The sequence below is a fragment of the Aegilops tauschii genome, chromosome 5, assembly GCF_002575655.3.
Source record: "Aegilops tauschii subsp. strangulata cultivar AL8/78 chromosome 5, Aet v6.0, whole genome shotgun sequence".
NCBI classification, from domain to species: Eukaryota; Viridiplantae; Streptophyta; class Magnoliopsida; order Poales; family Poaceae; genus Aegilops; species Aegilops tauschii.
The window spans coordinates 487,678,599-487,693,815 of NC_053039.3; the positions used below are offsets into that span (position 1 = coordinate 487,678,599).

Sequence of the window (15,217 nt, forward strand, 5' to 3'; positions counted from 1 at the left end):
GAAAATCCGCTTTGGCATGGCGAATACGTAGTTGACGTGCAATACGTCTCCACCAACGGCGAGGGTCAGAATCGATAAGGTTCAGAGGGCAGCTGAACGCAAAAACACCAACACCTCTCTCCTCCCGCTTCACTCCCCCACTGGCCATGGCGGAAACCCTCGCGGGCCTCCGGCTGGCCGCCTCCGCGGTCCCGCATCCACGGAGCAGCCGACGCCCCTGCGCCGCCGCGCCGGCCCACCAACGCCTCGCCCAGCTCCGGCGCGGCCGGCTCTGCGCCCGGGCGGCCGTCACGGGCGCGCCGGAGGTGGACGAGGACGAGGCCATGAGCATCGACAACCTCTGCAGCTTCTTCGACCTCAACGTCGGCAAGTGGAACGGCATCTTCTACGTACGTACGCGCCGCCCTCCGCCTCCTAATCTCCAACCTTTCCCTGTTTCCGGGTCCGTACTTTGCTTAAACATTGTCTCTGTGCAGCAATTCGATGCGCACGGGAGGGTGCAGCAGGAGATCAGCACGCGGCTGTCCGCCAGCACCTACGGGGAGGGCGACCTCATCAGCCTCATGCAATCGTAATGCTCCCGGCCATACTGATATTGCTATTGATATTCACCCCCAATGTCGAATCCTGCTCTGCTTTAGTTCCCATTCTTTTCAGTTACATTGTTCACTCCTCCCCATTTTCAATACACTGAAATTCTAAGCTTATTTCTTCAATCAATCTGGCCTACATTGCTGTTTCGGATCCTATCCTTGGACCCTGATCCCTGAATGATGTATCTGCAATTGTGATTTGTAGGCTGTATATCAAGCAGGCTACGTCCGGGATAACATTTGCGGACGAGGAGGATCCCGAACCGGAGTGGGCGGAGTACAAAATCAAAGAGACCAACATGTTCACTGTAGATAAATATCAGCAGGTGGGCTGAAGTTCGTGGACATTTATTTTGTTTTGGCTCCAAGGTCCGAGCATTCCTAAGGGGTTATATTGTTTAGTGCACAGATAGGGTTCTTTCCTGAGCAGAAGGCATTTGCATTGAGATATCAGACTGCTGGAATGCTGGAGACTGTCCTTCGAGCCGGTGTGCTCGGAGAAGATGACACTGGTGAAGAATCCCCCAGGTAACAATATTAGGATTTCACTATCTTAGGCGATTACCTGCATATGATGTCCTCATAGTAAGATTACCGTATCTATTTTGACTTAAACAGAAACTTGAAGATTCCTTCACGGAAACCATCTATTGTCTGTGAGAATTGTATTTACTCTCTTGATGGCAATGGTCGAGTAAGAGCTTTCCACATAATGGACCCAAATGGAGTGCTCGATACACTTATTGTTTTTCATGAAAATCAGGGCTCCATAGTGCCACTTACACACTCTTCAACTGATGATCCAGAGGTGAGTTCTCATGGTCAAGTGCTGTAATCTTCGTATCGATGAACTTACGACAGGGTCATGAAAAGGTATACCATTTATCCTTTGTCACTAGAATCCCAGCAACGATAGGATAAATGCTCTGCTTGGAAGGTGGGAGGGCCATTCTGTGACGAAGAGGAGCGGGGTGTATGGAGCAACGCTCGATGAGGCTGATACGGTTGTCCTCCTTGAAATGGACAATAATGGTCAGCTGGTTCAGGTATGTTTCAGAGTCTATGGTAGAGGTAATTCCAACAAATGTTTTGGAAAAATGGATCTAGATAACTGGAGCTGAACTTGTAGCTAATGGATTTCAAGGGTTGCATGGCGTGCGTGGATTGGTGTCTTATCTTTATCCATGCGGACATCAACATCTATTACATAACAGTGTGTCTTATAAGCACTAAAATAATTCCTGGTTAGACGACGCTAAAATTATGTAGTATTTTTTTATTCAATGTCAAAAGGTACTGCGGAAGAAATGTTTTCTAAGTATTGCTACATTTTCTTCGAAAGACTATATATATATAAATTTGTTCAAAGACTTTTGTATCAATGGTTTCTTATCTTCATAGGATAATATATCAACGAAAACCGGAACTAGCACGACAACAACGATCCACTGGACAGGAGTAGCGAATAGCAACTTGCTTCAGTTTGATGGAGGATATGAGATTACTTTGCTACCTGGAGGGATGTACATGGGATATCCATCAGACATCAGCAAGTGCATTGAGCAGTTAGATCCTTTTAATTTGGAGTTTTGTTGGATGGAATCACCAGGAAAGAGGCAGCGGCTCGTGCGGACTTTCGACTCGGCTGGTCTGGCTGTTTCGTCGACCTACTTCTTAGAGACCAAAGTATGAGTCAGTGAGTCGAAGCTTTTCTTTGTACAAAACGTAATGCACCAATTTTATGAGCTTTTCAGTAATTTCACTGGCTAGTGTTGTCGTACGTTGATCAATACATGATAGATAAATATATATATATATATATATAGTTTCTATGGTAATACTTTTTTCTTGAAATATCGAGCTGCTGCTTCTTTCTTCTTTGGCTAAATTTTGTATTTGCATTCATAAACTAACTGGTTTTCTAATTCTACTTTGGCATATAAATACATGGTAACCTTTAAATTTGCATATTTGTCTCTGCCCTTTCAAATGCCATCTTCGAATAGAATTGGTTTTGCTGACTACTGGAATGCGATCTGTATCTGAACTGGTAATGAACGTGATGGTAGTAGCACGTTCTTCTATCTTTGTTTCAAAATCTTGGGAGTATAAAAAAAGTGTGGTCAAGGAATGGAGTGGATAAGTCGAAAGCAGGTCTAGGAACTCCGCGCTGTTCGTCAATAGACGATGTTTGTGACAAGTGCACAGTTTAATGTAGATGTTTGCAACATGTTAACAGTGTTATATTATGAAGATAATTTACATGTGAAATATAACTATACTACTTCCATCTGCCGAACCAAATTATTATTTATATATGTGATCAATGTTAAGAGAAGTTTGACTGCAGAATTTCCGAGCGCAGTCTGTTTCCAAACAGAGGTAGTAGAAGCTAATGCATCATGAATGATGGATTTGCATAAAATCAGGAGCTTGAATTTAGGGATGAAAACGGAGCGAAAACAGACGAAATTGAGTGCTACCATTTTTGTTTTCATATTTTTTTGCGGAAGCGGAAACAAATATAGAAACCCCGAAAATGAAGACGGAAACATAAGTGGGTGTTGGCCGGAACTTAAAAATCCCTTGAATCATAGAGAAATGCACACAAAAACAAACAAATTTAATGAATTGGTTACATGGCTAGAAATAAATATGATTATGTCAGCAACTTAACATAAAATCAGGAGCTTGAATTCCATCATTTTAATTTGAACTTTTATAATGCTGCCAAGGAGCCATCGTTGTTCTAGGGTTTGCGTGGTATGAATTGAAGAAACTCACACTTAAGCAAACCTATCTTGTTTCCATTTTGATGATACAGAAGCCTGTCTTGGTGTGACATAAATCCAGGAATATCTTGCTCAACATTACTGCTTCCATTTTGTTTTCGTTCTTCAATTATAATGAACAGGGACTGACAGCTAGAAGGTGATTAAAAACTAGGACTCATATGGATTAATAACAGATAGATTGAGCGTAAGTCTTGTTTATCCACCAATTGCAGCAGCAGACGCGCTAAAAGAGCCTATTTGGCACCGAGCTGGACAGAGCTGTGGTTTGGTCAAACAAATTGATGTTTATATCATCTGGCCGTTAACGGCTGCAAAGTACCCTCGGCCAGCAGCTTGGTAGAGGCCTGAAATATTATTGGTAGAATAAAAGAACTTGGTTATCTTTTTTCTTTCTTTTTTTGAAACGAGAACTTGGTTATCTTTTGATTCAAGGACTCGAACTGACGCAGGGTCACAACGTCATCGCCGCCTCCACAGCCAGGTTTGGTCCACGTAAACTAGAACAAAACGCTGGTCCACGCGCGTTGTTGGGGGCAACTCCGTTTTGATTTTGATAATGCCCCTCCATGACAATTAGAATCGCAAATGTTTGATGCTTGATGCGGCTAGTTGTAGACAGCACGCGCTTGGATCCACTTAGCAAATTTTCGAGATAATTAGCCACCACCGTATCCGATATAATGAACTAATAAGAGAGAAAAAAATAGTTAACGGCACGGCTCACACACAGCTAGCTTGGAGGCAGGGAGTAGTCTCCACTCTCCAGGTGTCCCTCGCCTCTAGTTGTATTTCCCTCAGCTGGTCGGTCGGCAGGCGTCCCTGTCGCACGGTCTTCTCCCTCCTTGTACCGAGAAGCAGCAGCAGGGGAAAAAAAGCCACGGCAATGGCCGATCGCCGTGGCGACGCCATGCGCCAGCAGCCGCCTTACTCGTCGGGCCATCAGGAGCGGGTCTTCGACGGCGGTGGCGGCCCGGCGTTCGGGAACGACTACGATACTGCTGGATCATCCTACATGGCGCTTCTTGGCTCCGGCGTCAACCCCCAGCAGTCGCTGCCGCCGCAGCAGGCGTGGGGGGTCGACGAGGTGACCCCACCGACGATCAATCTCACTCCTCAGTTCTCCATGGTAAGCAAAGATCGTCTTAATCTGGTGTTGGTCTCGCCGCTGCAAGTCAATGCAATAGAGAGGGTTTTGTGTGAAACCTTCTTCTCGATGCTAATTTCTTGAAACAGGAATCGCCCATGATACGGGTTTTGTTTTATCCTTGCTGTTTTTGTGCATTAATATAGACTCTTGCTACTGTTGCTAGTCTTTGGTCGAGGATTCCATTACATGCCCTGGGTTACTACCTCCATAGAATGAATGACAATCTTAGTGCAAATACAAGATCCATTTCAGGTCCTTTTTTCTTTCTGGGAATGAGATTTACCGTAGCGTTTAACTGCATCTTCTCTGGCTATAATGATCATATATTAGTTATCCTACTTCCATAAGATTTAGATTTGGAGCATCAAATGTGAAGAACACATTGAGATAAAACTGCACCCTTTTCGCTTCATGCAGGCAAACTATGCGCCGACGTCGTCCTACCAGCAGCACCAGACGACTGCATCCTTCGTCTCACCCCTCGCCGCCAACCTCCACCCCTACCCGTCGTCGTCGTCGTCGTCGTCCTACTTCCAGACCGATCTGCCGCCGCAATGGCCTCCGCGGGCAATGGCGCCGTCGCCCTCCTCCTCCCTGCTGCCCCGCAACTTCACGGTCCACCAAACGCCGGCGTACCCGCACCACCACGAGCAGCAGATGCACATGCAGCTGCTGCGCGCGGCGGCGCTGGGCGGCCCGCACGCGGCGCCGGCGCCCCCCATCGAGCAGCCGGCCAAGGATGGCTACAACTGGCGCAAGTACGGGCAGAAGCAGCTCAAGGACGCCGAGTCGCCGCGGAGCTACTACAAGTGCACCCGGGACGCCTGCCCCGTCAAGAAGATCGTGGAGCGCTCCTTCGACGGCTGCATCAAGGAGATCACTTACAAGGGCCGGCACACCCACCCGCGCCCCCCCGAGCCCCGGCGCGCCGGAGCGGAGGACGCCGCCGCCCCCAGCAGCGCCGTCGGCGCTCATCAGGAGGACGAGCTGAGCGACGACGAGGATGACGGCGAGGAGGGCCACGACATTGGCAGGTGGGTGGGCTGCACTACATGCATGCACGTTCTCGTTGGAATGGAATTTTGTTCTTCAGTCAATGAAACTTAACGGCCGGGTCGCCGGTACATTTGTGTTGATCAGCGGCGCGGGTGGTCCGGCGGGGCAGAGGGTGGTGAGGAAGCACAAGATCATACTGCAGACGCCGAGCGAGGTTGATCTGCTGGACGACGGCTACCGGTGGCGCAAGTACGGCCAGAAAGTGGTCAAGGGCAACCCCCGTCCGAGGTACTATTAATTAACATCAATTAATCAGAAATGCTAGTTAATTATGCCACACTAGTTGCACGCACGATGAACTGAGTACCTGCAGACACTATCTGCTTTCAACTATGCATCTAGTCCGCGTAGCTATAGTCCATGGTTTAGAGGGGTTATCCTCGAGAATTTTGGAACAAAATAATAATTCCCGATCAACATCTCTATCTCTATTTCTATCTGTCTATCCATCTATCTACTCCCACTGTCCCCCAAAATGTAAAACGCTTGTTGACACTATCATAGTATCAAAAAACGTGTTTCATTTGGGGACGGAGGGAGTATCTATCTATTATTAAAGAGGAGTTGATTGATTATTAAAGAGGAGTTAGTAGGTCCGTTCGCTTCCATCGTTTCTACTCATTTCCCATCAATTCACACCTCCTTTCACTGGTTTATTTTTAAAAAAATAAATAGATTGCATGGCCCAACATTAGCAGGCCGTCTCCCCAACCGTTCGGTCTACGTGTAATTTGCCGTAGGATTAGATCCCCCCAATGTTGTCTTCCTCCCGTCGCCGTCTTCCCTTGTAATTAGCCGTGTGGTCTCCCACCCCCCCCCCCCCTCCCTCGGCCGACGCACAACGACCCTACCCCTGCAGCAGGTCTCGTCATCGGTAGTGGCACCACCACCGCCGATGCGGCACCCAGATGCATCACCATTACAACACGCCTTGGCATCAAATTTGCAGCGAGCGATCATTGTCGTCGCCCCCTGCCGTCTCGTAGCAGCGCTTGCTGGTTTGCAAGTCGTTGCAGCACCATCGCCCCGCCCCTTCGCCGACGACCCTCCGCGCAGATGCACGCCGCTCCCAGCCCCACCATCTCCTGGTCGCTACTTCCGTCTGTCACCATCGAAGCAAAAAAAACTTGCCGGTTGTAGCTTTTGCGGTTGTCGGTTGCAACAAATCAGGATTTCGTCCGTCGCCATAGAAGCAAAACAAAAACCTTGTCGGTAGTAGCTTTTGCGGTAGCCGGTTGCAACAAATTAGGATTCTATCCTTCACCGCCGTAGAGAACACCCCAGACCTTGTAGCAAAAACAGTTGTTGGTTCTAGCTCTGGCTTCAGTCGGTTGCAGCCCAGCTCCTGGTTCTAGCTTCGCTCTTGGTTTGCAGAAACCCCATATGCTGGTTCTAGCTCCGGCTTCTGTCGGTTCCAGCATTTGTGACACACTATTGTAGCAAGGGCTCTGGGCGGTCGCAGCATTCGCGTCACACGCTTCTGATTGTACTAAATCTTCTTACGAGTGCGTCCAAGCCCCGGCGATCCATCAACGTTGTGAGAAGGCGCAAACTAAGGCATAGCCTAGTGATGGGGAGGGGTTGATGCCTTCCCACCCACCCAGGTTCAAGGCATGGTACTTGCAATTTGGGTTGTTGCACCAATTATACTGTAGGGGGTTCCCTTACAGTCTTTCTATAAGAAAAAGTTGTGAGAAGGCAAATGTTCTATGAAAAGGCCAACGTTTAAGAAGGGTGTTGTAAAATGTAAACGTTGATAAAGTATACTCAAGGAAACTGGTTATCCGAGCATTTAACTACCCATTTGCTTAATACTATTATTCATTATGATTTGTTCAAGAGGCACATTTTCTTTTCGACATGATTTTACCATACCTTCAGGTCCACTTGTGAGCTCATGTGTTTCTCCGCTTTTGCTTTCGCAAGACCAACATTAGGTTCCTATGTCTTCAATTTTCCTTTTGTCCTACTGCCTTGCATAGGCTAGATGGATATCGGCGACCTCTTACGTATAGTTCTTTTTTCCTTCTTAAAATTTTCGCATATACGCAACTACACAGTTTTGTGTTTAAAATCCGAAGTGTGTGTGGATGGCAGTGGAAGTGGAATTGTTCAAGGATGAGCCATTGACATAGGTGGTAAGATTGAATTGGGGAGGCGGCGATAGTGGGTGGAAGGGATATGCGAGACACAATTGATGTGAATTACTAAAATATGCATGCCCCCATTGCAACATACGAGGTTATTAGCTAGTATTTGAAGAAGTTTTAATAACTCGTCAAATTGAAGGGGTTGTTGAGGTGGTATTTTTTTTCTTTTCAAATTCCTCTGAAAATACATGTTGTTCATAAGCATTTTAAAACTCAACTTAAAACGGTTGATGTTTCTTAGGTGTTTTTCAAATTGGCGCAAAATTGATGGTCCTTCGTATGCGTTTTTCACATTCGCATCATAAAAACTAGAGGTTTTAACTTGTAAAAAAAAACACGCTAAACCCTAAGCCCTACATGGCTTCTCCTTGCCTCTTTTGATTCCATGCTGAAAGTTGTGTATTATTGAGGATCACATAATCCCGCTGGGAGCCTGAAGCATGACATGGAATAGGTTGGGTAACAAACTTTAATAAGAACATCTTTGGCTCAAAAAGAAAGGTTTGTGCCATCCACCCTTGGACAAGCTTCCACACTCTATCTTTAAATACGTGAAATCTTCATTTTTATATCTGCTACATCGGTGGGCATGCCTTGGTACTTTTCTTACATAGACTCATTTTTATCACATTAAGTGTCGATTTGATCCATTATGAGTCCATTAGGGCACCTCATGTTGAAATTTATGAAAGAATTTCTCCCGGCGCATAAAAAGAGGTTTCTAAAACATTGGTGATGCCCTCCGACACATGCCTTGACAAACAACAGACGGACATCATCAAATAATAGATGCTTCACTATGGGAGCAGGCGACACTACTTGGATGCCACTCAAATTTTCTAAGATTTTCCTCGTCTTTAGGATTCCGGATGATCCTTTTGTTGAGAAATAGAAAACCAAATATGGTGATATGGGTCACCTTACAAGAATATTTGGACAAAATGCCTTTGCTTCCATTTCCTTGATTAAGTGCCAATAAGCTCTAATTGTCCAACACGAGGATAATGTGATTACCACACCCTCATGTAAATGGCGATCAAGAAGAGGGATAGGTGCATGGTGGACTTCACGTGGCCCGGGAGCACAAAGCCAATGAGCTTTCCTTACAGAAGGAACTTCTAGGATGGCGTGGAGGCTAACAGTAAAAATCAGGGGGGTTAGCTTGAAAATCTGCGAGAGATTAGTGCGGATAAGGACACATACATCTGTAAGTCTAATCCATAGCAATACAACCTATAAATCTAGAACGTTCGAGCTGACCGAGTTTAAAAAATCATATCCTCTGACATACGCAACCACAACCAAATCCCCAATTTGGTCATCATAGCAAAAGAGCCCGTTGCGTTGCAACGGGAGAGAAAACATAACACACATTCTTAACCCAACAACCATCACTCAAGACCACAATAGGTTCATCTCCTTTATTTTTGCGAGGCATCATATTTGTGTTGCCGCTTATCCTCCTTCTCACCCTCACCGGCGATGGCCTCGGTGTTCACACACAAAAAAACGTGTTTGAATATGTTTAATCCTAAGGCGTCTCTCTCTCCCTCTCTCCTCCCTCTCCCTCCCTCCCTCCCTCCCTCTCTCTCTCTCTCTCTCTCTCTCTCTCTCGCTTTCTCTCACTCTCGCTTTCTCTCACTCTCGCGATGAGAAATCTGTTGTTTTCCCCTGCGACATTTTTCAGAGGTATGCATGTGTAGTTATCAATGTTTTCTTTTCCCTATATTGTTATAGTGGGGTGTTTATTTGCAATCCGGGTCGCCGCCGGTACGAAAGGAAAACGGATCTTACGCTATAAATTATAAGTTTGCTCCCAAAACGTTATTTTAAAAATATTTAACAGGTAAAATTAACATCATATTTAGATTCCACATATTTTTCTAATAAAATTTCATATATAATATGTTAAAATCGAAGTTACGGTTTAAAAAATACGGATAATTTAGAAAATCATTTATTTGACTTAAATATATTCCAAAATAATATTTAAAAATACTTAAGAGGTGAAAATAATCTCATATTCATATTCTACATATTTTTTAATCAAATTTCATATATAACATGTTCAAATCGGAGTTACGGTTTAAAAGATATGGATGATTTAAAAAAACATTGTTTGACTTAAATATGATCCGCGGATGAATTACCTAAAACATCAGGGGGGTTTCGAAAAATGTAAAATAACGGTTCGGGTGTGACTTAAATCCGGACTGCGGGTTGATTTCAACAAAACACAGGGACTTTTGTTTAAAATATGAAAAAACGATTCGTTTTAACTTAAAACAGGACTACGGGCTGAATTCTCTGAAATATAGAGACTTTTTTGAAAAATGCCATGACGGACCAAAGAAACCCAATTTACTTTATTATATTATAGGTAAAGATGGATCTTCACAGCCATCGCCCCCGTCCATGAAAATTGGTTAGATTTTCTTGCATGCTATTTACTTTGCCTATTAAAAAGGAATTTCAAATGAAAGAATCCCTATGAGAGTCAAATACAAGCGAGGGTTGTCCTTTAAAGTAACAATCACGACCTTGGCACACGTCATGCACGGTGTTGAAAAGATAGAATTCTCGTGTAGAGATGACAATGAAAGAATGAAAACATGTTACACAATGGGATATCTCTTGACGTCATCTCTAGCAATTAATATTTGCACACATCCTAAAATTATATAGTGAGTAAATTTTAGTTAGAAAACGCGTGACTAAGAGATGGCATCTAGTAAATTGGTCTAAAACCATGCATGTTTTGCCTCCTCTCTCTCTCACTCTCATGTTACCTTATCGTACATAGTCTTAGTCTTGTCAGTGTGTGGTGGTTTGGAACAACAATAAAATTTTGAAAATCCAAAACCTTAGGGAATTGTGTGAAAATCAAATGTGCCATGTGATATGTCATTCCTTGGTCACTAACCCATGTGGGCGTGCTAATAGTTCTGAAAGGTTTGTTCAAAAAATAGTCCTAAAAGGTCCGTTTTAACGAGGTTAGTGACTTAGATACATGATTGATGATTTAGAAGACCTAAGTTATTTATCTAGCGGGGCAAGTTTGATTACCTACAATGACATTACAAACTGGTGGTTCAAAACTTAAGTGTTTATTTGCATCCTCTGAATTTTTTAAATCCATGTAGGAGCTACTACAAGTGCACCGCCGAGAATTGCAATGTGCGCAAGCAGATCGAGAGGGCCTCCACCGACCCTAGGTGTGTTCTAACGACATACACCGGGCGGCACAACCACGACCCACCGGGCAGGGGAGCTGGAGCCGCCGCCGCTGCCGGGGCAGGCGGCGGCTCCTCCTCTGATCCCGTGGCATCCGCAGTGAACCCGTCCGGCAGCACATTGCACCAGCCAAGTGGCATTCATCAGCTGAAAGAGGAGAGCCGGGATTAACACATTTTTAATGGATTTCGAGTGTGGTGTTTCCTTCGTGTGAATAATAGAGTTGCACTATTGATTCTTTTGGGCAGGTTTTTCTGCTGGCTAATTGTTGTTTATTGTGATTAATTTGACAGCATTTGTTTTAGAGGAATTGACATATCCTTTTTGGCCGCATATGTTGGTGGCTTTTCATGGCTTAATTTGTATTGTATGAGATATACATTTGTTTGTTACGCCGAGGTTTTGAATGAAAAAAGATGGTTATCCTCACTGTTGCATACAAACAATATGCAAGTTATTCAAGCGTATATCTTTTGTTAGAATGGTTAATTTGCGCACAATGGTTCTATTCTCGTCCATTTTCCATGCACTACTACTATTGATATAATTCAACATCCTATTCCTACGCATAGAAACTATGGACATACCAAAATTATATCTTATGAATGATTATTTCTGACGGCCGAACACCTAAGAAATTATCTTACAACTACAATGATGTTGTGTTCTCCATCATTTTTGTTCCACTTGGGTAGGTGTACCAATAATTGCTTGCTTAGTTCGCAACTACCCTACATAAGCACTATATGCACTATCATGAAGGTTTCATGTGGTAATATGTAAGAGTGTGCAATGTAGAATACCAACCCTGCAAAGCAGTTGATTTGGTTGTTCGCCTTTCATGAGTGTGCACAGGAAATAAACTAATTAATCGGGTTCATGTATATGAAAAAAAAAATTCTTGTAGTGATTTTTAGATGAAGTCGCCTCTTTGGACTTGATGGAACACTGATGGAGTCATGAGTAATCTACACAAAATAAAGCTCGCCATTCCAGGCGGTTTTGCTTCTTTTAGTGCTTGGTGTCGGTAACATGAAATCATTTGATTTTTCAAGCTCAAGCAATACACAAATTAAGTCCAAATGTGTCAGTGGATGATGAACAACATGAAGTAGCTAGTGGTTGAGGAAATCATATGGAAATAAAACTGCAAGTGTTTGGCATTTAAAAAACATAAATCATGACAACGATGGACAACACTTGGGCAATCGTTTTAGTTGTAATGTTCCCAATATGTACAATATGTGGGAACATATGTGTCTACGCATTCCAGATTACGGCAAGAACAACTGTTCCTACACAAAGAACCTTCCTTCTCCTCATAGTGCACTTTGAACTTCTTCTCTCTTCTATCCTTTAAGCCACAACATACATAGTCAAATCACATGCATATAGTATCTCCCTGATAAAACAATTTTTGTCAACAATTATGCTACATCTGACCAACTTAAACATATAAGGTGTGAAAACTTTTGCAGTGTGTTTCTTAAGACTTGAAGCATCCGCCCTGTAAATGGAACAGACTGCAGGGCCACGATGTCTAGGTTCGCCTCATTCAGTTGTCGCCCCAAAAGGCAACGCTCATAGTGCTCTAGCATTTCAAACAATGTCATCTTACCTTCAAGATGTGTATGTGAAAGGATCGAGAAGAGGTGTCTAGAGGGGGGTGAATAGACTCTTAGTAAGAAAAGTGGCAGTTTTTAATTTCCTCAAGTTGAGGTGGAGTTTTAGCATATGTTTAAACATTCACAATACATATCAAGCAAGCATGACAAGAGTATATGAGCAGCGGAAAGTAAAACATTCAAATTGCAAGAATGTAAAGGGATGGGATTGGAGTGTGTTGGGGAACGTAGTAATTTCAAAAAATTTCCTACGCACACGCAAGATCATGGTGATGCTTAGCAACGTGAGGGGAGAGTGTTGTCCACGTACCCTCGTAGACCGAAAGCGGAAGCGTTACCACAACGCGGTTGATGTAGTCGTACGTCTTCACGATCCGACCGATCAAGTACCGAACGCACAACACCTCCGAGTTTAGCACACGTTCAGCTCGATGACGTCCCTCGAACTCCGATCCAGCCGAGTGTTGAGGGAGAGTTTCGTCAGCACGACGGCGTGGTGACGATGATGATGTTCTACCGATGCAGGGCTTCGCCTAAGCTCCGCAACGATATTATCGAGGTGTAATATGGTGGGGGGGGGCACCGCACACGGCTAAAATATCGTATATCAATTGTGTGTAGAGGTGCCCCCCTGCCCCCGTATATAAAGGAGCAAGGGGGAGGCCGGCTGCCTTTGGGCGCGCCAAGGAGAGGGTGGGAGTCCTCCTCCTAGTAGGAGTAGGACTCCCCTTTCCTAGTCTAACTAGGAAGAGAGGGGGGAAGGAAAGAGAGGGAGAGGGAGAGGGAAAGAGGGGCTGCGCCCCCCCTCCCCTAGTCCAATTCGGACTCCTCATGGGAGGGGGCGCGCCACCTCCTGGCTGCTGCCCTCTCTCTCCCCTCAAGGCCCACTAAGGCCCAATACTTCCCCGGGGGGTTCCGGTAACCCCTTCGGCACTCCGGTTTTATCCGAAACTTCTTCGGAACACTTCCGGTGTCCGAATATAGTCGTCCAATATATCACTTTTTATGTCTCGACCATTTCGAGACTCCTCGTCATGTCCGTGATCACATCCAGGACTCCGAACAACCTTCGGTACATCAAAACATATAAACTCATAATATAACTGTCATCGTAACTTTAAGCGTGCGGACCCTACGGGTTCGAGAACTATGTAGACATGACCGAGACACCTCTCCGGTCAATAACCAATAGCGGAACCTGGATGCTCATATTGGTTCCTACATATTCTACGAAGATCTTTATCGGTCAGACCGCATAACAACATACGTTGTTTCCTTTGTCATCGGTATGTTACTTGCCCGAGATTCGATCGTCGGTATCTCAATACCTAGTTCAATCTCGTTACCGGCAAGTCTCTTTACTCATTCCGTAATACATCATCCCGCAACTAACTCATTAGTCACAATGCTTGCAAGGCTTATAGTGATGTGCATTACTGAGTGGGCCCAGAGATACCTCTCCGACAATCGGAGTGACAAATCCTAATCTCGAAATACGCCAACCCAATAGGTACCTTTGGAGACACCTGTAGAGCACCTTTATAATCACCCATTTACGTTGTGACGTTTGGTAGCACACAAAGTGTTCCTCCGGTAAATGGGAGTTGCATAATCTCATAGTCATAGGAACATGTATAAGTCATGAAGAAAGCAATAGCAACATACTAAACGATCGGGTGCTAAGCTAACGGAATGGGTCAAGGTAATCACGTCATTCTCCTAATGAGGTGATCCCATTAATCAAATGACAACTCATGTCTATGGCTAGGAAACATAACCATCTTTGATTAACGAGCTAGTCAAGTAGAGGCATACTAGTGACACACTGTTTGTCTATGTATTCACACATGTATTATGTTTCCGGTTAATACAATTCTAGCATGAATAATAAACATTTATCATGATATAAGGAAATAAATAATACTTTATTATTGCCTCTAGGGCATATTTCCTTCAGTCTCCCACTTGCACTAGAGTCAATAATCTAGATTACACAGTAATGATTCTTACACCCATGGAGTCTTGGTGCTGATCATGTTTTGCTCGTGGAAGAGGCTTAGTCAACGGGTCTGCAACATTCAGATCCGTATGTATCTTGCAAATTTCTATGTCTCCCACCTGGACTAAATCCCTGATGGAATTGAAGAGTCTTTTGATGTGCTTGGTTCTCTTGTGAAATCTGGATTCCTTTGGTAAGGCAATTGCACCAGTATTGTCACAAAAGATTTTCATTGGTCCTGATGCACTAGGTATGACACCTAGATCGGATATGAACTCCTTCATCCAGACTCCTTCATTTGCTGCTTCCGAAGCAGCTATGTACTCCGCTTCACACGTAGATCCCGCCACGACACTTTGCTTAGAACTGTACCAACTGACAGCTCCACCGTTCAATGTAAATACGTATCCGGTTTGCGATTTAGAATCGTCCGGATCAGTGTCAAAGCTTGCATCAACGTAACCACTTACGATGAGCTCTTTGTCACCTCCATAAACGAGAAACATATCCTTAGTCCTTTTCAGGTATTTCAGGATGTTCTTGACCGCTGTCCAGTGATCCACTCCTGGATTACTTTGGTACCTCCCTGCTAAACTTATAGCAAGGCACACATGAGGT

General features: G+C 44.4%; 2 protein-coding genes across 2 annotated transcripts; both read left to right on the forward strand.

Annotated features, from left to right (window-relative positions):
• Positions 1 to 78: 78 nt before the first annotated feature.
• On the forward strand, positions 79 to 2,362 carry LOC109783314 (uncharacterized). Its single transcript, XM_020341925.4, has 7 exons — positions 79 to 389; positions 477 to 571; positions 799 to 919; positions 1,003 to 1,121; positions 1,212 to 1,401; positions 1,493 to 1,639; positions 1,995 to 2,362. Exons 1-7 carry the CDS (start codon positions 147 to 149, stop codon positions 2,283 to 2,285), a joined length of 1,206 nt encoding a protein of 401 aa, XP_020197514.1. The 5' UTR covers positions 79 to 146; the 3' UTR covers positions 2,286 to 2,362.
• Positions 2,363 to 4,036: 1,674 nt separating this feature from the next.
• On the forward strand, positions 4,037 to 11,439 carry LOC109783316 (probable WRKY transcription factor 33). The gene is made up of 4 exons (XM_020341927.4): positions 4,037 to 4,514; positions 4,953 to 5,569; positions 5,676 to 5,819; positions 10,885 to 11,439. The coding sequence occupies exons 1-4, from the start codon at positions 4,272 to 4,274 to the stop codon at positions 11,144 to 11,146; spliced, it is 1,266 nt and encodes a 421-aa protein (XP_020197516.1). The 5' UTR covers positions 4,037 to 4,271; the 3' UTR covers positions 11,147 to 11,439.
• The last annotated feature ends 3,778 nt before the right edge of the window (positions 11,440 to 15,217 follow it).